This window comes from Astatotilapia calliptera, chromosome 1 (genome assembly GCF_964374335.1).
Source record: "Astatotilapia calliptera chromosome 1, fAstCal68.1, whole genome shotgun sequence".
Lineage (NCBI taxonomy): Eukaryota > Metazoa > Chordata > Actinopteri > Cichliformes > Cichlidae > Astatotilapia > Astatotilapia calliptera.
Genome location: NC_137422.1, coordinates 23,581,540 through 23,606,760, shown reverse-complemented (window position 1 = coordinate 23,606,760; position 25,221 = coordinate 23,581,540). Strand labels below are relative to the sequence as shown.

The 25,221-nt window shown below is 40.4% G+C and overlaps 2 protein-coding genes across 3 annotated transcripts in view; both read right to left on the bottom strand.

Moving 5' to 3' along the window:
- The window catches only part of nedd4a (NEDD4 E3 ubiquitin protein ligase a), a 40,961-nt gene that overhangs the window by 6,693 nt on the left and 9,047 nt on the right, over positions 1 to 25,221 (bottom strand). Inside the window, exons 1-16 of one of the 2 annotated variants that reach the window (XM_080298823.1) lie at positions 13,782 to 13,802; positions 11,972 to 12,022; positions 11,518 to 11,579; positions 11,239 to 11,341; positions 9,493 to 9,656; positions 9,280 to 9,394; positions 7,269 to 7,430; positions 7,022 to 7,105; positions 5,762 to 5,881; positions 5,325 to 5,588; positions 5,044 to 5,121; positions 2,974 to 3,028; positions 2,820 to 2,878; positions 2,681 to 2,746; positions 2,081 to 2,310; positions 701 to 822 (exon numbers count right to left, since the gene is read on the bottom strand). In XM_080298823.1, coding sequence (XP_080154949.1) covers positions 701 to 822; positions 2,081 to 2,310; positions 2,681 to 2,746; positions 2,820 to 2,878; positions 2,974 to 3,028; positions 5,044 to 5,121; positions 5,325 to 5,588; positions 5,762 to 5,881; positions 7,022 to 7,105; positions 7,269 to 7,430; positions 9,280 to 9,394; positions 9,493 to 9,656; positions 11,239 to 11,304 — 1,585 coding nt within the window. In that variant the 5' untranslated portion in view covers positions 11,305 to 11,341; positions 11,518 to 11,579; positions 11,972 to 12,022; positions 13,782 to 13,802. Of the gene's footprint in view, positions 1 to 700; positions 823 to 2,080; positions 2,311 to 2,680; positions 2,747 to 2,819; positions 2,879 to 2,973; positions 3,029 to 5,043; positions 5,122 to 5,324; positions 5,589 to 5,761; positions 5,882 to 7,021; positions 7,106 to 7,268; positions 7,431 to 9,279; positions 9,395 to 9,492; positions 9,657 to 11,238; positions 11,342 to 11,517; positions 11,580 to 11,971; positions 12,023 to 13,781; positions 13,803 to 25,221 lie in introns of those variants that run through there. The other variant, XM_026169125.2, reaches the window with a different exon arrangement.
- Positions 19,616 to 23,830, bottom strand: LOC145425615 (uncharacterized). The gene has a single exon (XM_080298832.1). It carries the CDS (start codon positions 22,403 to 22,405, stop codon positions 20,999 to 21,001), a length of 1,407 nt encoding a protein of 468 aa, XP_080154958.1. The 5' UTR covers positions 22,406 to 23,830; the 3' UTR covers positions 19,616 to 20,998.

Here is a 25,221-nt window from a genome sequence, read left to right as displayed (position 1 = left end):
TCTGGTTAAAGTGGCGGGCAAGATTTCAGGGAGGTCTCAGGTCCAGCTTGTGGACTTTTATAACAGGCAGGTGCTGAGGAAGGCAACTTCTGTCCTGTTGTGTTCAGATCATCCTCTCTTTAACGATTTTCAACTGCTTCCATCAGGTCGTCGTTATAAAATGACTGCAGTGAAGACAAAGTGACACAAATTGTCGTTTGTACCTAGTGCTATTATCTTAATTAACAACACTAAATTGTAAGTGTTGTTGCCATTGCACATTGCACTTTTTTCGATGGAAAATCTAGGTTGTTTTATCAGGCTTATATTATATTATAGTATTTTTTTAATGAGTGTACGTGATGTGTTGGTTGTATGTTTGTTGTTCGTTTTGACATACTGCGAATCAATTTCCCGTCAGGGACAATAAAGTTGACCATTGACCATTGTATGGTGACGACAATACCCCATCAGCCTTTTACAGCTAGAGGTAAAAACAACTTGAGAAAGCCAGCAGCCTCAAATGGAGGGACTCCTGCCCAGAACCATGCACAAACACCCAGAAAAGTTACCAAAATGCAAACAATAAAGCGCAGACAACAACACACAAAGAAAGACAGTGAGGTAATTTTTTCACTTTCCTCAGATAAAAATACTTCCTGCTGCTACATGAAGAACTCTTAAAATATCTGACCATTTTCAGCAGCCATGTGACACTCACCATCGAGGAGTTTGCCGTGAAACACAGCCATGCCTGCCACGCGACCGATGAACTTGAAGTAGGTCAGGTGGTCCTCGTTGCATAAACCTGAGTTGGGGTTAATCTGAAGTGTGTAGTTGTCCCTAAAACATAAGGCAGATCAGGAAAGTGTCTTTAGTAAATGCAGTAGTACTTGCATAGCATTTTCTACTCAATTTGAACACTCAGAGCTTTCTGTCTACAAGTGTCATTCATTCATACAATAGCATTTTTTAACCTGATGTTCACACTCTCACAACTTTAGGTTCAGTATCTTGCCAAAGGTCGTGGAAAATGGCATTGAACCACCAATCTTCCCACAGGTCAACAAGCCGCAGCACCAAATGTTAGTAGGAACAATTACTACTTTTGTGGATCCTAGCCCAGATAGCCGGACTGAACATTCTCACATGGTTTGTAGTGACACATTTTGGTTCACCTGGATTTTTCTGCGTGAAAAGAAGCCAAATCACAGGGAAAAGCTTGTGCAAAATCATCAGCTGATTCAAGCCAGGATAAATGATCTACAGCTGTGAAAATGCCCTTAGAGAGCTGGTCCAGGCCTTTGCTGTAACATATACCACAGTTATTTGATGTGCTTCGTATCACCAGGGTTGGAGATTTTGATTGAAACTTTTTTCAGCCCACATTTTCACAGCCAAAGAGAGTTTCGATTGCCTTTTGTGTGTAAATGTCTGCAGCACCTCTTCCTCATTCCTCTGTGTGTGTGTGTCAGCTCTATTTTTTTTTCTCCCTGTGTTTCTCTGTTGTTCCCTGGTGTGAACGTGCTCTGTGTCATTTTGTGTATCTGGGAGTGGCTGAAGACTCCCATGCCTGTGGCTGCTTTTTGCATAAACCCCCAGGTTTACGCATTGCTCAAAATTCGTAGTACATCTCCCCACCGCTTTAAAATTAGCCTCTTCCTCTCCTTTTCCCTTGAATGCATCAGCCCCCCCTTTTTACACTTATCCCACTAGCTTCCTGTCAGCCTCTTATCTGTCATACTCCCCCTGACTCACTCATGCTGCTACAGGACTCAACCAGTTCCTATTTACAGTGAAAATGAAGGTTAATAAAGCATAATGACCTGTAAATATGCCCCCTTAAACAAAAATACATCATCCCAAACATCGTTACCTCACAGAGACACATTGAAATTAGCAGTGATTTAATATATCGATCTCGGGAACTGTACAGAAGTCCTGGATTTGAAGTAAATACAAGCACTGACATCTTTTTGTCCACATTTTAGCTGTCAGTGTAGAGGATGCACATCACTCGTGCAACATATAATTGCTTAAAAATTTCCAAAAGTGGGAAAACTACAAGTAACAACAACTGAATACAAAAATAAAGACTCACGTGGCGGAATACTCGAATAGCCCGTAGTACGGGTTGAACATCTCTTTGGACATGAGGAAGAACCACTCCCTGGCCACGCCACCGTAGTCCAGTCCTTTTTCTCCATCAAACTCCACCCACAGTCGTGCCTTCAACAGGTCTGGCCTCTTGACCGAGAGGATGCGTCGGTATGAGTCCTCCAGCACTGCATTTCGTTTCAGCTTCATCTCAAAGCGGTTTGGGATGTCCGCCTACATTTAAAAAAAACAAAACAAAAGCACAGTGGTGAGTTTTCGGTTACCTTTAAGAAGTTATGTTGAAAATCAGTGTGGCGGAGGTGGTATCCCTGGGTCAGCTGCAGGGGAAAAGTGGTCAAGGGGGCAATGCCAAGGAGGCTGGAGAGATAGGTGGTGGGGATCTGTCTAATGAGGCTTCTGCCTTTTATAAACAGTAAAGCTGGAGAGCAGAGGGAAGTGTGTGTGCTGACAACCAACTGGAAAGTCGAGGAGCTGGGTGCCGAAACATACATGTGTGTCACTTCAATAAACACTTCTAAGTATAAAATATCACAGTGTGTCAGGTCGATCTCTACAATCAGTAAGAGCTTTTGAGGATGCTCACCGGTTTCTTCAGCTTCTTCTTGAAGTAGTCATACTTCTGTTTGTAGTCTCTAGAGTAAGGCACTGCCTGTAATCACCAAAGGATGGAGGTCAGCAACAGCAACAGCAACAGCAACAACAACTTTCAAAGTCATACTCACTGGTCCAGTTATAGCAGCGTTCTGCAATCTGGGATCTTCCCATTGTGTGTTCTTTGTGTCTATGAAATAAAATATATCAAAAAGCATATATTAACAAGAAAACAGATTAATGTACTAATCAAAGATGTTTTCGACTTAAACACATCATACGCACTGTGATCTATGTAGAAGACCCTGCCATCACTGTGGACCCTCTCCTCCCAGCCAGGCTAGAAATGAAGAAAATATCAAATCTATATTAATCAGGCAGATTAAAGATCACATCAGCAAACCAATCAGGGCACCACATACAGTGTTCAGCCACAACAGTAAAACCACCATTAGTCTCAAAAAGGAAATGCAGTGATGGATAGTTTGAAGCACATAAACAGATTAACGGGACAATTATCTCTAAATTATATCAAGGAAACGGAAACGCAATGATACCAATTACATTCAAACAAAACAGGGAAACGAAATAAACATAGAAACAGCTGATGAGACATCAACTAGCTCAAGGAAATGACTAAACATCTGATTTTTGTTACACCTTATGTTAAAAGCAAGCAATCCTGGAGACAGTGTGGTCATAACAACTCCCACATATTTTGGAAATTAAGTAAAATTCAAGTATTTCAAGAGAATATAGGTGTAGCTCTAAGATGCCAGGTTATGAAATTTCAGTAGATGTCATGGTACTGTACCTTGGAGCAATTAAAGAGGGTGTTGTTGTTGTTAAAAAGTCATTTTTGCAAAAATATTTCTTACCTAAAACTATAACAAAGACCTGGGATAAACTTGACCCACCAGGTCTTAAACAATGGGTGAAGTAACATCTTTATAAAGAAGAGGACGATTTTCTCGCTAAAGGCCTAAAGGAGATGCCTTTTTACAAAAGTGGAAGAAAAGAATCACCTTTATGTCAACTGAGATGGTTAAGGACAGTTGGGACAATATATTCTGAGAATGTAGCGATGCAGTGTCCCACCTGTGCTTTTTACTAAAACTTGAAGAGAAAAAAAACCTTAAACACTGGCAGGTGGACAGGTGGAGTAAATAACACTGATAATCTTGTTAAATTTGGGAAATGCCAAGGAGTGGCAGCAAGCAAACGGGCAGCCAATGAGCTGGACACAAAATGTTTTCATAGACGGGTAACTGACGGATGCTGACAACAGTGGTCTAAGAGGATAAATGGTGAAGGGTCAAGTGTGCACAAAGTTAACTGCTGTGCATAAGGGGAGGAAGGTGGATCCATGCGATCTGATCCTACAGAAGAGCGAATGTAGTAGAAATTGATGAAAACCTCAATTTGGGCTGCGAGAGAAAGAAAGTGCGTCACAGCTTACTGTGTTGTCCACTGATATAAAAAGCCTACAGTGGGATGAAGATGAGCCACGGAACAATGAAAGAAGATGGGCCGTTTGATGAATCACTTATTTTCTCTTGCACCTTTGTATTAACTGGGAGAGGTATGTGAAGCACGCAGCTGATGGATGCAGATTGGCGCTCTGGGTAGTTAAAAAGAAATCTGCTCTTTCATCGTTTCAGAAAACAAAACATTTATTTTAAAAATGAAATGAGAGTCTGATTTTATGCACTGCATGGCTAATGTAACACATTTTGTCACATGCTTTAAGTGATTAACACATGTACATTTCTATGGAAGTATTGTGAAATGGTCATGTGTTTAAATTCTTTTACCTTAGATATTATAATGTCTTTAGGGATTATTTTTCTCATTTAATTTTTTTAATTAAATTTTACTTGTATTAAACATCCCATTCTGAATGTATAATTTTTTCCACAACATACTTTTTCCTATAAATAGCCATATGTTGAGAAAAAATTCAATAAGAATTTCTTTAGACCACACAGCCCACTGTGTATGTGGCCTGCAGTGGCCTGTTTAAGCAGGAAAACTGCAACTGTCACATGACAATTTCAAAATATGACCTCTTCATTCAATATTTCCAGAACAAAGTGTTGACTTGACCTCAAATCTGATAAGGAAACTATGGGATATGCTGAGAGACTCAGCAACCTTGAAAAACACTGGACTTTAAAAGTTTCCTTTGCCAATGTCTCAGTCCCCTATTTTGAAGATTTAAAGATGCGTTGGTGGCGCAAGTGGACTGGACTTCACTACGCATGGTGGTCTTAATGTTTTGGCTAGCAGGCTTTTTCCCCTGATAGGTAATCCTCAAAAGTTGATGCCTGTGTTGCATCTTGTTACTGAACTTACCGGCAGAGGGCCAAGATCGGAAGGATCAAGCGAGGATCTCCTCCTCATTTGTACAGGAATCCTTATCCTGGGGTCTTCCTGTTCAGAGAAAAACAAGCAGGGTGTGTTTCAGTCAGAGAGGAAATCCTCACACAAGAGATGGTGGTGAGTTACAGCTTGGAAATTCACTTTCTTTGTGGCACAGATTAGAAAAAAAGTCAACTAAATAACTGAAACCCAGTCTAGTTTTTCTGAATTGGACACACAGGTGCATTCAAAGCCTTTGGCTGCTATCTTCTCACCCAGGTAGTTGTCTTGGTATTGTGGTTGATGAAAAACGGCCTTCCATTGGGTGCACTGCGAACTTCCCAACCGAGCGGCAGGAAGCCAGATTCTCGCGTGGCCTCGGGGCTTGGAGTGTGCTGAGGAGACTCCTCTGTTGCTGCTGATGGTTGGGATGGTGTAGGGCTTTGTGATAAGCCTGCACTACTCTGTGCCGCTGCTGCTGCTGCTGCTGCTGCTGCTGCTGACGGTGCTGACGGTGCTGGTGCTGCCTCTGAAGTTCTCTGTACAAATAAAAAGACTCCAGTGAGATTCTAAATCGAGAACAGACACACTGAAGGGGAAAATTGACAGAACAGTGCTATTTTAGAGCTTTAATCTAATAAAAAAAAAAAACCGGGATTTAACAAAGGTTTCTATGCAGAATGTGAATAAAAAGATATGAATGCTGAAGTACCTGCACGAGAGGTCGTGTCCATGTAGTGGTTCGGTTGTTGTGGTTGATAAAGTAGCGTCTTCCTTTACTATCTCGCTTTTCCTCCCAGCCTGGAGGTAACCCAGTTGAGGTTGGAAGCAGCTGTCAAATTAAAAATAAGTAAATACATTCTCAAGACGATAATTCAAGGACAATAATTTGGCATATGATATAATTTCCACCATAATCATACAGACAGTCATTATAAGGCACTCTATGCAAATGGATTATTATTAATGTATCCTGTCCAGTTTGTTGGCCAGGTTCCGTTGTGGTCTGACTACTTCGTGTGGAGCCTTATTACTCCAAGCTCAGAGGCTGAAGAGCCTATGGCCACCAACTGCAGTCCAAGATGCCACATTGATGAGGCCCATCACAGGATGAGAGACTCACTGGCTGAATAACAGGACTGTTGTGACAGCTACCTCACACAGAGGTCAGGGACTAGTAGTGCTGGGTCAGAAACCCTCTTGTGATTGATTTGGTTGCTAGCAGATTACTGGAGTAGTCCAAAATTTGTATGGAAGATGCCAAACATATGCAAACACTCACCAACTGCTCACTAGTAATGAAACTAGAAAGTCTGACACAAACAGGAAAAAGATAACTCAATAAACATATTTACTAAATCAATCATGACTGGCAGGGATTGCTGACTGCTCTCTAGGCCTGTGTGACTCAGGCTTGTGACACTAAGGGAAGATAAGATGGGCTGATTACAAAGGACTGAACTTTCAAAATAAAATATAGAAACTCGAATTCTAAACTTTCTAATGCACATGAACAAATAAAAAGCATGACCGGTAATAATTTCTATAAAAGACAGCACGGTGGACTAAAAACAACAACACCTGGACCAACAGCAACAGACACAAATCAGCAATCAGAGCTTTCAGCAAAAGAGTGAAAACAAGATGCAGCGATTCATGAGAAGGCATTTCAGATTTGATCTGGAGTGACAAGTTTTTTGTATGCACAAAAATAGTATAAGTGGTCAAATGACTAACCTGTGGGAATAATCGTGATACAGATTATTAATTGTGAATCTAGCAAACAGACAAACTCTAGCAAACGCAATATTCCACATAGAAATCTATAACGCAGTTAGCAATGCTGTATTCCTTAAATGTCCCTCCACAGGAACTGTGACAGTCTAAGATGATTGAAAAGTGAACTCATAAAGACTGAAGCATTCAGATGTAAGAACATTTTGGGGACTTCAACAGAGAGCGAAACACTCACCACAGGATTAGCAGGATGTTCCTCTCCTGTTGAGGTCTGGGCACTTCCTCTGCGACTGGAATGCCTTGAATTACTGGTGTGATCCTGCAGGAGAGCGGAAGGATGACTCTGATGACCACTTGGCCATTAATGTGCATAAATTTTCCACCACTCTCCCACTCTCAGCTCACATTTATATGATTACGAGCCTACTCCCCCCCTCTGCTTTCAGTAAGTCAAACCTCAAGCGACACAGAACATAACTCACGATCTGGGAGGGGCGCTGCTCGCCAGCTGCGGCAGCGATGTTAACGCTCCTCATTTCATCGCACAGTGAGTGGAACTCCACTGGGGTGCGGGGTGAAGGTGATCTGAGCTGGTTACTACTGTGGTACTGGGTGGAATCATCCTCTGTAATGATCTCCCAGCTCTACATGATGACAGAGAGGAGACTCCAATGAAGCAACAGCAGTGCAGGGCTGTCAGAGGTAGTATGACAAAGATCTGAACTTCTTTGTTTAAATATACAGCGGATTGAGAAGACGAGCCCGACGCATGACGTCTGCTTTGCTTAGGCTGTGTTAAAACTGATAAACCTTAAAGCAGGTTTTAAAAACATCCCTGTGCAGTTAACCTTTTTTTTTTTACAAGCCTGTAAGCCTGCACATGGTAGAATTAACTTAATATATACATAAAAATCAAATGAATTGGGCTCTATAATCTTTTTTAAGAGCTACTTAATCAGTACTTCCTGTCTTTGTCCTTTTCTCCACCGACTCCCTTTGCTCCACCCCCATCAGTTTCACCTGTGTTCAATCACACCTGTGTATTTACAGTCTTCTCTTGTTTTTCCTGGTACCCACATCCTGCATCCTTCTCAGGTGCCTCATGGTTCTTTCCAGATGCCCTGTGTTTTATTCTTGTTGAACTTTCTACTGATATTGTTTTGGATTAGCCCTGCTCATGTGAGCAATGCCCTTTGTTGCCATTTTCCTCCATAGGTCAAAGTTGAGCTTAATTGTACCATTGCATGTCTTTGCAACACTGCAACAGTTTGTATCACTATTAAAAAGGATTAATTAAGATCATGTCCTGCACTGATTTTGAAAATGCACAGTGTCCATCTGAGTTCAATCTGAGCATCAGAATGGGGAGGAAAGGTGAATTCACTGACTATGAATGCAGCATGCTTGTTGGGGCTAGACGGGCTGGTCTTAATATTTGAGAAACTGCTGATGTACTAGGATTTTAAGAGAAGACCATCTCTGAATGCAAAACAACTGCTCCAAACCTCAAAGCAGATGGGCGACAGCAGCCGTAAACCCCACCGGATGCCATTCCTGTCAACTAAGAACAGGAAACTGAGGCTACAGTTCACACAGGCTCACCAGATTGGACAATAGAAAATTGGGAAAATGTTGCCTGCTCCAGAGACTCTTGATTTCTGCTGCGACATTCACATCACAGGGTCACAATTTGGCATCAACATGAAAGCATGAATCCATTCTGCCTCATATAATACTGGAGGTGGTGTGGGTGATGCTTTCTTACAAACCTTTGGGCCCCTTGGGAACTAAATGAGCACCATTTAAACCCCACAGTTTCCCTAACTATTGCTGCTCACCATGTCCATTCCTTTATGACCACGGTGTATCCATCCTCCAAAAACTCAAATCATCTCAGTAAGGGTTTCTTGAACCTGACAGAAAGTTCACTGTCATAACATGGCCTTCAGCACATCGCATCTCAATCCAATTGAGCATCTTTGGGATGTGGTGGAACGAGAGATTCACATCATAGATGCACAGCAACTGTGTGATGCTATCATGTCGACATGGACTAAAATCTCAGAGGAATCCTTCCAGCACCTTGTTAAATCTTTACAATAAAGAAATTAAGGCAGCTCTGAAGGCAAAAGGAGCCTAAGATTACATTTATGTACTAAATATATTTCCAAGCAGAACATCACTGAGAAGGCAGCATCAGCAACATTTCTGATTATTCCTAACAGACTGCTATAGACTATATCCTGAGGCAAGCAGCAGACTCCTTTGCTACTGTGTTAACCAGCTAGATGCTAACCACGTTTATGTTGGATGTTTGGTGCTAAGCAAGTACTGCAGAGTTGGGTGGGTTTCGAAGTTTTTGCAGCAAAAACAGCATTATGAAAGGGTTGGACTCAAGTGTTAAACCATGAAACTTGTTCTCTAATTTTATCAACATTATCAGAAATCCTGGGACATAACAAGGAAACAGGGAACAAAAAATGAAAGAGTTACCTCTGGAGACTCTTGCGTGCTATCCTCATGTTCTGAGATCTGTCTGCGTGTTATGAAAACATGCGCCGCATCCGTATTACTGTTCTGTCTTCGTTGAACTTCCAAATTGCCGTCTCTGTTCAGGGGGAGACAGACACTTAGATTCTCACTAATGAAATGCATCAAAAGGGTTTTTTAAATTAATTTTTTTATAGGATATGGGAGCCTTCTTACTGCGTGGTGGGCCGTTGCCATTGTGTGGTTCTGGTTTCATGATTAACATAGTAGATCCTTCCCAGATTATCTTGCCTCTCCTCCCAGCCAGGAGGAAGAGGAGGCAGGATCTGGTTTTGTCTGGGACCTGACATATCATGTGTCTCCAGAAGTTCCCAACCAGGCTGTTAAACAAGGAGGACATCATTTTGAAATGCTAAAGAACTAAACTAAGCTGTACATATGGAAAACTGGAGATAAAAAAAAAAGTCTCGCCTTACTGGAAAATAAAATTAAACGGCCATTTTCACAGAGCTTTTTCACATTTACAAACACAGCTACTGATATTAATATGTACAAGTTACTATATACAAAGTTCAGTGCAAATAACTTTGTGTGTACTAAACTTTATCTGGTACCTTACTATTACTGTTCTTGGTAACTGTGAGTGGCATGCAAATAGCTGCAGCTATGCATAATGGTTGCTTTGGCCTTGAAGGCCTACTTTACCCTTTTCTTTGAATAGTTTTTTGTATTCGGGATTCTTATTTCCTACATTTCTCAGATGACTGTCTCAGTTTCACACACGTTCACGCTTTGTCATTTCCTTTCTATAAATTCCACTCCCAATTTTTGTGGTGCAAACAGTGAATTTATATGCAAACAAAGTAAGGGAGTGTGTACATCCATTCATGGCTAAAGATGAGGGTGGAAATCACGTTGGTGCACACACACAATACAGTTCACAATGACTGAGATTTAGAGAAAGTATCATGGATGTGCAGTATCGTGTGTGTATATGTAAGAGATTTATACACCTGACACTCTGACTTGTGCTTTGATCTGTCAGTAAGGAGATGAACCACAAGCTATTTTGTACCTAACGCTGAAAACCAGGTGACAAGGCCAAGGTTATAGCTGGGATCTCAATGTGACCCAGCTTGTCAAAACGAGCCATAACAGTTTAATAACTTCGCAGTGTTAAGATTTAAGTTAATCTAAATCTAAATGTTAATTTACAATACTGTTCAAAAGTCTTAAATCACCCCTCATTTCTTCATCTTTTGCTCAGAAAAATGGGAAACTGGTGCACTGATTTATTGAAATGTACAAATATAAAAGAAACAGAGTTTGTACAATTTTAATGAGCCTGAAAGTCAATAATTGTATAACCCTGCCCCTTTATTCTTCAACACAGCCTGAACTCTCTTAGCCAAGAGTTAGGATAATTTCTGTAAGTAGCCTTCAGAAGTAGTTCTTGAAAGTCATTCAAAGCTCTTCTTTGGATGTTGCCTGTCTTTTGTTCTGTTGTCTGTCAGCATGATCCCACACTGCCTCTATAGTGTTGAGGGTCTGAGCCCTGGGGAGGCAAATTCATGACTGAAAGTGTCATTGTGTGTCTTCTTGTGTAGGTATGCTTTTTTTTTTTTTTGCATTGACAGTGTGTTTGGGATTGTCATCATGCTGAAACATACTGACGGGCTGCAGTGCCACCCCTCAGCCTCCTAGCAGATACACCTATAGCATAAATTTGAAATTATGCAGCTTAGTCATATCATATGTACATTAATAGTAATAAAAACACAGATTCTGGTTCACTCCTTACAATTAAAGATGCAAATTAATGCAAACATTTTCGTGTGATGCTCTAAAAGCGAGTGCAAGGACTTAAATTCAGCACCAACTACTAACTGACCTGACACTCATGTTGAACAAATGGAAGCACTGCTAACACAAAAGCATTCGTAACACTAAGCGTAAACTTACATCGTTGTCCTCAGTCTGATCTGCAGTTTCCTCCTCTGAACCTGGGTTTTTTGGCAGGTAGGTCATTTTTAGACGCAGATGACCTTTAACTCTGGACTTGTGACTGTGTGGGAATGGCAAAAACGTAAATAAATAATTTTTTTGTTTTCTTTGTTTTTAGTGGAAGAAATAAATATCCAAAATGCTAAAAAAAATAATAAATGAGTGAGCCAATATATGGGAAATGGAATGTAAAACAGAGAAAGACAAAAGATTAAATAACCATGAAATCATGCCAACCTTCGTGGGTGAAGCAGAAAATCCTTGAATGTGTATGGCCTTTCATTGTTAGGATTTTCTGTCTGAGAAAACAAAATAAGAAAAGGAAATCTTTCATTTCTTCACACTGCATGAATAAATCTGCTGTTCAGCTCAGGATCATAACACTTTTAAGATACCAATGGGTGAAATGACAGTGACCGTGCACAGTGAGGGCTAATTTGTGGGTGCTGTATTTATAACAAAACAAAAGCAGCAGCATAACATAAACACAACAGACTGTATTTCCAAAACTGTGCACACTGATGTGGAACAGGCAGTAGAATAAGGATGTCCATGTTTATATTTAAATGGTGCCATAGGTGGGACTGAAGCTAAGAGCTCACACAGTGAAAACCAAATTACATTCAGCCTACTGTGATCTTAGATTAGAGACATCAGTATTACAATGAATTTTCTACAGCCAAGCACTCACCGGTATTTGATTTAAGGGGATATCCACCTGTCCCAGGAAGTCATCACGTGTCTGAAAGGGAGAGAAAGAGGGAAATGCATGGACATCAGAGCCGTGACAACATCATCTACAAACACAGAGGACGGGCTGTTAATCTGATGTCTAAGAGTCCCTGTTCCAGAATGCAGGTTTAGCTAAACCTGAGAAAACTCATCTCAGCTCTTCTGCTCCAAATTTCTGACCCACTGGACCCAAATCAGTTGCCTGACAATCAGTTTCTTTTTCTTATTTATACAGTTGATATCAAAGCACATACACACGGCTTTTACAATTAGTCTGTCACCAATTTCACCAGACATCATCGGTTTATTATCAGCTCAGAATATACTGTATATGCTACACATTTAAAACTGTGACAGTAACATTTAACTGCACGTAGTAGGTAAAGAGACTGACATCCAGCCCAGCAAGTATCATCTACCCACAAAAAAACAGGGACTGATTTTTTCCATTGCACATGACCAAAATCAGTCTTAATTTGTCTAATGCAAGTGTGTCAAGCATAAGGCCCGGGGGCCAGAATTGGCCCGCTAAAGACTCCAATCTGGCGAAGCAATTTGGGCAGCTTTGAAAAATGTGAAGAAGGGCATACATTTTAGACTTAAGTGTGTCTTCATAGGTTTTACAACTTTTCCTATTGATAAAGATCCATGATCATTCATACTACACCAAAGATATATAACAGATAAGACATTAAATGACATACTTTTTTTTTTTTTAGTATCTACTATAGAAATCTATGATTTTTACAGTGAGTTCACAGTAAACACACAAAAAACATAAAACAAAACAAGGACATTCTGACAATTAATTTTAGTTTTGTTTTAAAATCACAGGGCGGGCACTGTGCAAAGAGCTAACAGAACTTTTACTGTAAATTTACATATTTATTTCTTTACACCCAACGCAGCATTTATTTATTTTTTTACAATGTAGAAAACCTATGCTGTATTGTTGGACTTATATATTAAAATACCTCTGAGATTAGATTAGTGATTATACTTTTTTACTAATATATACATATTTCATTTCATTTCATTTCATTTCATTTATTTATTCATTTTCAGGCACAACAAATACCTATATTGAACATAAAATACACAAAACAAAAAACAAAACTTGTGTATATATATATATATATACACACATATAGATGTATATATATATATATACATAAATAATGTTTTTTACATGATTCATGAAATTAAATTAGCAGGACTAATTTCCCCCTTAAAACATCTGTCAAAAGAAAATTTAGTTCATTCTCTAGTTTCTGTACGCCTAAGTTAAGGTTATACAAGCATTAAACATCAAAGGCCAGATTAACAGTTTAACAGCAGAGTAACTTCTCTGTGTTAAACAAACCACAACTAACCACAAGCGCAGACAAAGCATCACCGAAATAACACAAAAGGTGATCAGAGCAAAAGCTCCCTGGATGAGGAATGTTAACATGCCTCGTCTGTTGGGAGGGGGGATGATTAACAAGCTAAAAACAAGTTTTGGGAGACAAAACTTTTCTGAGAGAAACCAGACAAAACACATGTCATGTGAAATAACCTAAATGTGGCAATATTCAGTCAAGTCAGACACGCAGGTTTAAGGTTTCACTCTACCACGTCATTACCACAGTCAATGGCATTGACTCAATGGCATTACATAGCACACAATTCATGTTTTTGGACAAGTTAAATCTATAAATTTGTTTCAATGACACTACGCTGCATTCTAACTGACGGGCACAAATAGACTTATGAGATGCATTAATTACTTTTTCTGTTTTGAGTTATCGTCCTGCTGCTTCAGTTTTTCCTGGTTTGTTAAAAGCGGAAACTATGGGTGGAGCCATTGAAATACAGATGGCCAACAAGTGGACCAAACTATCAGCTGTGACAGTATGGGGGGGATGGGAGTTCTTTGCACTGAGTTAATCGATTGTCCTTGGGGTTTCCCCCTCCTTTTTCCTCTTCTGCCCTCCTTGCATTTAAAAATGGTCTATTCCTTTAATATATAGCATAAGTTCTTGATTTACACAGGTTAGTTTGTTGAGTTAGGGTCTTGATTTGTTAAGCAGTTAACTCCTTTACGGGTTCACTTCTTGCTTAAAATAGTTTGTTTTCATTATTTTGTATTTTTGGTATAATTTTATGTGTTTTAGGGTACAAAATAACCATCATTTGTGAACCTTTGTAAACATTACACTTACTTGTGCATGTACATCATTTCCTCAGTCCCTTATATGGCATAAATGGGAAGCTGCAAGTGGCTTCCTCATCCTCTACCCAAAAAAACAAAACAAAACCCCGAAACAAAACCTGGGTGTGGCTTAAGAGTTTGGCAGGACCTTTAGTGTGCCTTGGGCAGAAAAAGTATTTAAAAACAACTGATTTATAGTACAGAGAACCACTTTAATATCTCTAAAGAAGTATGTCTGTGTTATCTGCAGTGACTTCAAGGTTGTACATCTCTCTCTTTTATCTCAATCATCAGTAAGGGCTAGAAATATTTCCTCTCACCCGATTTTTTCACAAGACACTCCCTTTAACAAACCGTCTTTAATTGTAGATTTAACAGAAAATGTTTCCCGCTGCACTATTTTCCCACTTCAAACAATGAGAGTCATTTAACTGGCTCCATTTCCGTGTATATTTAGCATGTTGCCCAGGCAGGAATGTGTTTATCAGCCGACGATGAATGGCTGCTCTGTGTTATTCCAACAGAGACTGGGATCAAAATAATGTAGCATTTTCCAGATGAACCGTCTTTGCTTTGAACTCTTCACACATTCACTGCATGCCTTTATTGGAGCTGTTAAGGTCTCGAAAGCAGAAGGCTGAGGCCAAGCACAGTGGGAGTCAGCACGTGTGACCAAAATTAACACCCATGGCAGGTCAAACTGTCTAACAGGGGTACAAAGTGTTTATGTGAACAAATTTAGATGGAGGCCTCCTTCATCGTGCCCTTGCACTTCTAATAGAGCAACTGAGAAAAGCATAAATCCAGATTAAAATAAACTCTGAGCAAGCTTTTCCAAAATTACAATGAACTGTCCTAAAAACAGCAGTCTCTGTTTTATGCAAGCGGTATTAAGACAAGCACACTTGTTATCGTTGCTGTTATACTGGCAGGCTTTGCATTTCCATTAAGAAACCGCCTGCTTTGCACAGTATTTCCTTCATGAGGTCTTCTAAGAATACTAAGGTTAAACGCACTGTCAGTCCTCTGTGTTTATTTACCCTCCACCATATTATGGAAGTCAGAAATAATTGTATTTATTTTGGGTTTGTTTACAATACTGAATGACTGGAGATTTAACATACAGTAAACAGAGCAGCTGTGGCTGTATATAGAACACTGTCTTTATTGTTTACAGTAGTTTATATTAACAGAGGGTACCCATATGGAAAATAATTAAAAACTATTATTAGCATTGTCTAACTGATACTATGACTTACTCATAAAAGTGGCTCCCCCCACATTTCTCTCCTTTTTGTAATAGAAATCTGCTAAAGAATCCTATTTAATTAGTAAATCATAGTATAAGACATACAGGGCTCACATAAATAACTCATAGAGCTCTTTTTGATGAATAAAAGTAAGAATAAAAGTTAGATAAAGAAATGTTTCATTTCTTTTTAACGGAGACATTGCGCTTATAAAACATTGAGAGACGCTCTTAACTTAAATAGATTACTTCCAAACAGCAGACTCTTGGATTGCAATGTTAAAAGCAGAAGTACTAAAAATCCCAGTTCTTGGAGTGAAAATCCAGAAGCAAGTCAATCCACACAGACTCTCATATTAAAATACCCAATTTTAGCTATAGAAACTGTTTACAGCATGGTTGAAAACAAAGACATTGGTACTTATGGATAGTTTCTCCCTTTATTAATTATTTTTTAATGGAGTACTGTGTTGAGAGAAATATTAAAGCTTCCTTTCCAATTAGTTGTACTAACAGCTCATTTAAGAAATCTGTGCTCCAATTTTGGTGATTGAAATATTTTTTTATTTGTGTAATGCACTCAATAGGAGGTTTAATTCAATTCACTTTCAGTTATATTTATATAACGCCAAATCACATCAGTGGTCACCTCAAGTTGCTTTATATTGTAAGGTAAAGAACATTAACAATCATATGACCCCCTATGAGCAAGCGCTTTAGTGACAGTGGAAAGGAAAAAATCCCTTTTGACAGTACTACACCTCCAGCAGGACTAGGTCAGACAGGAGCGAATATCTGCCGTGACCGGTTGGGGTGAGAGGAGGAAGTCAGGACAAAGACACGGTGTGGTGTCTGCCTGACTTCAAAAATTAGACATATAGTTAAAATGTGGGCACCAAAACCAAACATCTTTTTTTAATATAGGCTGTGGCTCCATCCTGCTATATATATTACTGAGAACTTACAGTATATATTGCAGCTGAATCCATTTTTCTTAGCATCCCGTGCAAGCGGTTATTACTAAAAGCTAGCTAAGGATAAATTGGTTTTACCCAGAAACACAATCTCCAGAATGTCCAGATCAGGTGTTGTGTTTACATCAGCTGATCAAATCCACTGATCTCTCTGCCAAATAAATATTTAACTCAGCCACAAACCGTAGTGCATAAACAATTAAAGCTAACGGTTTGAAGTTGAGTAGGTCACGTCTATATCAGTAGCGAACAGATGATGGAGTGAAATCAGAGCCTCCTGGGTAAGGTGAGGCTAAAGATAACAAAGGGGAAATGCATGCTACGGACACGTGAAAAAAAACTGCCCAAGATAAAATGATAACGACAGATAAATGTCCATTCAGAGCATCCCTGCAGGCTCATGTGACACTGAATGCAGCTCAAGTTTAGCATATGGCATTAAGCAGTGCTGACCACAGACTGCATGAGGTTGCGGCAAACAGCTACAGACACATGTTGGTAGCCTCAGCGATATCCATCTTGGCTCTGCAACGAAAAGCTGCTTTTGACAGGTGGGCAGCAGCTTGTGAAAAATAAGCTTCTGAGGAGCTAATGTGGCGGTGGTAGCGTGGTGATGATGGATACTGAACTGAAAGCTGACACAGGTGTCAAAACAGCACTTCATTGCCATGACAAAGTTAAGGCAAGTTAAAACACATTATGTCTGACAGCCTAGATGTCATTTGTTATGCTCTTGGGGAATATGCAAACAAATTATTTAACTACAGGATGAAGAATGATGTCAAATATTTCCAACTACTGGCTGTAACCCAGTCTGTAAACCTTTTAAAGCACAGAAGTTGGGCTTTGTATAAATCATATGGGGTTAAAGGGCACTTTGCTGGGCTATCTCTCTAAATACACATTAGTTATTTTGCATGTTAACTCAGCAGCTCCACAAACCCACTTGTTTGTGTAGTGAGATACCCCTAAAACGTTTAATGCTCTATGAAACTGTAAATGCTTGTTATTTCGCTATATAAAATCATTGTTAACATTCATTTGATTCATGTCTTCACCTTGTTGTGCAACACATTCATACCTGGTTATTCATTAACTATGGTGATGACTCATCTGGTGACTTTGGGAGTGCGGCTAACCAGAGCAAAGGAAGTTTTCAAACACCACCACTGATATGAACCGACATGTTCAGCCGCACACAGCTTCTCTTTGTTTCTGGAGCAGTATTTAAAAGTTTTAGGTGATTGTCCACGTGCAGCTGAGAAAAACAAATTCTAAAAATATAAAAAAAAAGGTCCAGAAATAGACAGATGCTAATTTGTCATATTGCAGTATTATTAAGTCTGCAACAGTTATATGTTTGTATTTTTGGAGTACATATGTTGGTTAGCAGTGCTGGTCTGTTTGTACTCAGGTGACCTATTTTTTTGAAGTGGCTATAAAAGGCAGTACAAAGTACAAATTTATACATGTTTGGGCAATAAAATCTGTAGCTGTTTTTAAACATTTCCACTACAGATGTGGGAGGATTATTCACGACCTGTATGGGTTTTATTATTGTCGCATCTTTTTCTTATAGTTACCTAAGATTATGATGCACAAGATCTTAGATAACCATTAGCACGACTCACAGCGTAGGTGGACATGACAATAAAAACAAAAGCGTGTAATACAAAAGACTTTCAAGAAGAACTTATAGTTACTGTGGTTTTGCATTTTAATTAGTTCATTTTTTGTTTTCACTTTATTTACAAGGTCTTGAATAATTAGGCCACATCTTATCTTTAAGACCTCATAGTACCATATCACCCCAACAACTTCGCTCTCAGACCACGGGCTTTCTTGTGGTCCCAAGAGTATTTAAAAGTAAAAACATAAACAGATATATGCACCAAAGCCTCTTCAACGCCACTTCACACCAAAGAGGTTCCCAGTTTGAACCTTCCTGATCAGATCGGGCTTTTCTCTTTGGAGCTTGTTCTCCTTATGTCTGGTGATCCTGAAATTGGCCAGATATCTGGTTATCTGTCTTGCCTTTGCAGCCCAGTGATGGATTAGCAACCTGTCCGGTGTGCTACAGCTGGGATAAGCTCCAGAACCCCCACAACCCCGGTTAAATGACACTCCAGTCGCACAGGCCTAGAAACCAGTCTATGTCTTCCTGGCAACCACAACCCCGACTATTTGGCGAATGGGTGCTGGAGGTTTCTAGCAGGTTTCTCGGTGAAACTGCACCACCAAAAACTGTTTGGCCACCTGTTTTTTGCACTGAAGACGCAGCCCGTTCTCACTCCCGAGGCGTAACATGTCGACGTTTTGTCACGTCCCACGGCGTTCCTGAGGAACGCGAAAGGAGACTTTCGGCGTTCTTATGGTACGCGGCGGGTTATGGCTGGAATCCAGTGCAATGACGCTCCCGCGGTAATAGACGTTCCAGCCCTGTATTCCAGCCCTAAACCTAACCTTATCCCTAGCCCTGACCATAACCTTATTCCTGACCTTAACCAGGACTTTAACGATGTTAAATAGCGTGTTTCTAAGCGATTTGAAGAAAAAGAGCAAACATGTGTAGATTCAGTCCGGACGGTTCTCCTATTTCCTCTTTTTTCCGAGGTCGTCATTTAGGAACGTGGTGGGTAGCCGAAAACGTAATATGGTGACAATTTGTCACCTAGCGTAAAATATTATGCTTTGGGAGTGAGAACGTGTTGGAAGACGCTGACTCATCTGCAAACACCCGCCAACTACTTACTGAGGGGTGGGTATAAATGCATGATGCAAACTAGAAATAGAGATCATTCACCTTCAAAATAAAAGTGCATTTTGAAACATGCTGGTTGTACAATTAAGCAGAACTTTTACTTTTTCAAAGTAATCCGCTAGCGACCAAGGAAGTCAAAATGAGGCTTTCAGTGCATCAACCTCTTTGACACCAGTAACCATTTGCCAACTAGTCTGGGACTACACATTTTTCAATAGAAGACTAAGTTTACTAGTGGATTACTGAGCAGTCTCTAGGCCTGTGTGACTGGGGCCTAAGTTCTTAAGAAACTGGATTGGGGACAATATTGTTTTAGTGCAGTTGTTATTTATATGTCAGTTAACTAAATGGTTTTTTTACAGCTAGTTTCAGTTTAGTTTTAACCACATTCACCTTGTGAGACTAAATGTGTATGACGCAGTTCAGTTTTTATTGTATGAAAATGTGTAGTTTTAATCTAGTTTTTTTTGTGTCAGTGTTTTTTTTTAAATTATTATATGGAGAACATATGTCAGAGGGAAGAAGTAAGAAAATCAGTGCAGGTATTACAATTAAAACACAGAACGTTTTGACTCACAGCAGAAAGGAGTTGACTCACAGTCTTGTCTACAGACTCATTAAACACATCCATCAAAGCCTTATTGGCAAGTTGTGAAACAATTTTTCCAAATTAACAACTTTCTCAATTTTTTTTCTTTTATTAGCAATTTTTTTTAGGAGTCAAATTTTTTATTTTTATTTTTAAAGATAATTTACAAGTTTTTCCATATTTATTATTTATAGTTAGGCATGAAGCATGTTTTGGGCCTTCTAGAGTGAAAGTATAACTGAGATTTACCTAAGCAAACGTAACTATTTTAAAAATAAATGGACTGACTAATTAGTGGAGGAAGCCGTCCTACTTGACATTCTGCTAAATGGAGGGGGGTAGGGGTGGAGACTGACACTTGATATTTCACAAACACTGGCTGGCAGTGGCACCAAGGAAAGCAACACACCACCAGTTTACTGGGAAAGGCTCACACTTTCATTCCGCCTACATTACATTAGCACCACACACATGCACGTCCACAGATGGCTGGTATGACTGCGCAGCGCTCTAGTATCATGCAGTTAAATTTGAATCAGTGCTACACACCAGTAGACTATCTGGAGTCAGGCAGAATATTTCAGAGGCACTTTATTTATATCAGCAAGGGGCACCACTTTTCCCACTGCTATAATTAGCCTGGGTAAATACTTAGGCCAATTACTCATAGTGCTAACAGAATAATAAAAAAGGAAACTATTCAAAAGATGAGTTCACACACCGACAGACACACAAACAGGTTGAAAGGGAACCTTTCCCTCTTATTCACTGATTTCTGGGAAACTAATAAGCAGATGGATTTACTGTAATGCAACCGAATACCTTTGAATGTTTGTCCACATTGGGCTTGTTAATTGCATGACTTAGCTGTAGCGATCTTCTCAGTTACTGAACGTCACTCTTTCTTGACCCGCAGTAAATTGAGTTTTAAGAATGTGAATGGCAGAGCTGTATATCTGTATATCTATATAGACATAAAATACACAGAACTATTTGAATGTTGAACTTTATGCATGGGAAAATTAAGCACAAAGTCAATATAAAATATAGTTGTTATTTGCATTACTTTACACAGTCCAGCTGTTATTTTAGTCCCGTGTAGATGGCAGTTAAAGTCAGTGCATGTGGAATCTCCTGGAACCAGTTTAACAACATTTCAGTGAATCCACTTTGTTCTTTACCTTAACATGCTTTCCTGAGCCTTGCTGTGTCACATAAACTAAAAAAAAATGCTTATTTGACAGCTGTTATCTTCTCTATACACTATGAGGTATAAGGCCTGGGACCTTCCATTTAAGAAACTTACCTCGGCACATTGACCTGAGCTTATGGGTGTATTATTCCATTTGTTGCCCGTGTTTATATCAGGAAGAGAGGTAGGCAACTTAGCCGGGCAGCAAGGAGACAAATGAATGTGCACATGTGGAGAGCAGGGGCTGCTGAGTTTGGGATTCGAAACGTGACATGAAATTCCAGTGTTGGCGTAAGGCACCTCGAGGGAAAAGCTCCTCTGTATGGCGTGATGACAGGGTTTTTCCTGGTGGCCTTTTCCTGATGAACAAGCTTTCAGGTTTTTCTCAGAAGGTTTAGTTGAGGAGAACAAACAAGCAGAGGTACTACGATAAAGTTTCTTGTGGCAGTCGTGATCACCCTCTGGGTGCTCTGCTGGGTAATGAGCCTCGGGATATTCCACATTGACTGTAGCTGTTGTTGTGGCTCCTTTTCCTGATATCATTGGTTTCTGGTGGGCAAAGCGCAGCAACAGGCTGCTGGAGTGACGATTTGATCTGTCTAGAGATGATGACACTTCCTTTATTTTGCTCATGTCCTCTGTTTTAGATTTTGGTTCGTCCTGTAAGGGAATATTAAACTGCACCATGTGTTTGGTGTCCCTGAACTCAGCTGAACAGCTTTCTTTTGGGAAGCGATGGCCGATTACTGCCGTGTTGGTGGACCCTTTGGAAGTCACCTCCTCATCTGTCAGTGAGTATCCATTAACAGAAGTCTGAAGAGATGACTGATTAGAGCCCTTCTCTATAGGGAGCGCAGGAAAAGCCACTGGACTTACTGGGGAAGCAGGTGGGGTGCTGCAGGGGCTCTTTGGGAATATAACTAAGGAGGAGCACCGCCTCAGGGGGACCTTGGACTTGCAGCAGTGTAGACTCCTCTCTTGGGTGGTCTTATGCTTTTCTGGTGCCTCTGGCTCGAAGATGCTGTTACTGCTACAGTAGCCGCCATCGCTGGCCATGCTGCTGCTGCACGAACCCCCGTCAGAACCCGCACACGCTCCTCCTCCTTCACCAGCTCCTGGTTCTCCATCCTCTACGCTGCCATCCACCTGTCCGCTGAGCTTTCCACAGGGCTGGAGTGAGATCTGTAGAATTCTCTTCTTATTACATCCTCCGGTGTTAACCCTGGGTATGAACACTGAAGAGTATTGATTATAAGCATAATCTGGTGACAGAGGAGTCACCTTCAAGTGGACAGAATTGTGCGCCAGACTCTCCGAGGGGCTTTGAGCTGACACACTGACTCCGCTTTCCTCACCATGGCTGCTGAGGCTTTCTGACAGAGGGTCCGTGCTGCTTCTCCTTGACGCAAAATGCAAGCGGAGCCGACGTGCCATTCGTTTAACTCTCTAATCCCTGCAGCGCCAGCGGGAGCTGCATGATCAAACTTGCTGGCTGGGAAAAGGAGAGCAAAGCAACTGCTCCAAACTCTGCTCTGTGATCACAATCATTAGGGACTGCGCATTGCCAAAATAGCTCTGGTGACAACCTACATTCCTCTCCAGGCGGACCATGGCTTTTAGTCAGGGGAGGTCAGTGGTTCTGTGTGGAGGCATGACCCAAACAGATGACCTTTGAAAACAGATTAATCTCACTGCTGAGCCCCCTTTAAAGACACGGCCGCGGAGCAGAAAGCAACACTGAGAGTTGAAGGAAAAAGCGGACCTGCTTCATAGCCTTAGCTCAGGGCTAGTTAACTGCACCCTCTGACAAATGTGTAACACCTCACATCTGCTGCTGCCACCTCACTCCTGTTTACTCCCTTGGGGAAAGAAAAAAACAACAACAACGCGGCAGTCGTCCACGCTGCATCTTCGACTAAAGCTCTGGTCAACTGTTACTTCTGCTTCAGGCCACTCACCCAAGACTTCACTTCCTGCTGCAGCTATGCTTCTTATGTTTCTGCTGCTCTGCGCCCCCACAAATATTTTTACCCACTGCTATTGAATTACAGGAAATCAAAGGGACTGACTTTCAACATAATTCTGCTTCAGAGTGAGGACTGGGTGACAAAGCTCAGCTAGCACACAATAAAAATGCCAAAGAAAATAAAAGAGCACCCAAACAAATAAAAACACTAATAAAAATGCTTTTTGATCCTCAGTGACTGAACAACCTGCTGCAAATCATCTGCTTTACTGCAGAAAATTCAACACGATAAGAGGGAGAAAGATTTGTGGGACCGCGGTGACGCGACACCAATCACTCAACACTTCATGTAACAGTCAGTACTCATCTGATTTCCTCTCCACGCCTGTTACTCTGATATTGCTCTGCCTCTAAATCGGTTTTAGCATAGTCTTTAATAGTAAGACGCCAGGCCAGGATAAAGCAATGATTCACCGGTGGACACTTCCTGCTGCGGTGGAAGTCATCACCTAAATTTTTAAGGAGCATGGCAAACTGCCAGAAAAAACCCATGATTGGCCATTAATCACTCATCCAGGCAAAAGCAGCTTTAACTGATGTTGACGGTATCTAGGCCATAAGACAAGGCTGGTGACGCACACCGCACGTTCATGTTAAGTCACAGCAAAGCTGCCTGGAAATAGGCACAAGAATTTGGCATGACAGCGAAGATCATGCTTTGCATTGAAGGATAAGTTATATATTTATTTAATAAAGTCTCCAGCGAAAGTGTCTGAGGTGAGGTCATCAATAAATTGGGTCAGTGGGGTGTGGCTAGAGTAGAGGCTGGGCATCTATTAAGGTGCAGCCCTAAAGAGTTTTGATGTTTTACGATCAAACAAATCAGCAGAAAATATGGCTGAACTGATAACGTTGTCCTAGAGGAACAAGGGGCACTGACTGACATCTGACTGGGGTGTCTGAGAGTTGGTGTGTGTAAATGTGTTTTATACAACTCATCACACATGAAGTAATCAAACTTTTAGAGAGCTGAGTAGCATTTCTCAGATCTCTGTCCAAGAAAATATTGACAGGCATTTTTAATCCATCCATGCATGCATTCTCTTCTGCTTATCAGGGTCACAGGGGGGCTGGAGCCTATCCCAGCTACCCATTTTTACGGTTAGAGAAATATCATAAAGGTGATCAAACATCTGCTGCCAGTGTCCAAAAGCCAAACAAGGCGAATGACCTCTTTAAAATCTCTCAGTGAGACATGCTTTTACAGGAGACTCTTTCCGGAGTAGTGTAAAGAGCTTGGAAAGAAAGCAACTGGACTTCTTTAAGTTTATTGAAGACTTATTTGGCACCTTTCTAAATTTTAATTTCAAGGACTCACACATGAATTCATATAATTAAGCACTTTCTAACTATCACACACTGTCTTTCTCTAATGGATTTTTCTGAAGAACTTTGGGGATCAAACCACTGACCTTCTTTTTATCAGATGACCCGAATGACTGAGCAACATGTCCTGTTTTGTTCACTTATACCATTTCTGATTTACTAGAATGTTTCTACTGATAAACTTACTGCAAACCAAGATATCAACAGCTACATGTTTGAAGCTAGCTACCTGCTAATGTAATAGTGTAAGTAACTGCTACAGGTTCATTTTCCACACATGGAAGTTCACTGCAGGTTCCATTTAGGATTAGGCTTAATCCATGTATGAAAAAGCCACTGATGTAGTTTATCTTCACAGAAGAGATATATTTAGTGTACTATATAACAAATTTTAGTGATATATTAATACCTCCAGCTCCAGTCCCAGTCTGAGTATGTTTTTCTACCTGCCTGATTGGTTTGGATAAGTTTGGTTGCCTCTCAGCGTTTAGCTTTTTTTCATAGTCTTTGTAAATGTTGTTTTGCTGTAGGCTACAAAGCAGCTACCATTGTATCACTTTCTTTTACCATTTGAATCGTGCCAATTAATTCAAGTGCAGGTAACCATAGCAACTTCTGCATTCATGCTGTCTCTGGAAGTGGGGAAGGGGCTGCTGCAAAGACACACTCATGTATTTTAAGCGAGAACTGTACAGCAGCATCTGATTTACTTTTTTATGGTTTTTGTGGGTGTGTCTAGCTGCCTCTGAGATAACTGGGAACTAGATATGACCACACTGCTGTTAGATTAGATTATGGGGGTCTGCTGGCATAGCCTGGAGAAGTGATTTACTAAAGAGTTTAACCCTGTGGAGTCTGACCTCTTGCTATCAGAATATGTAATTTTACTTTTTTTAAT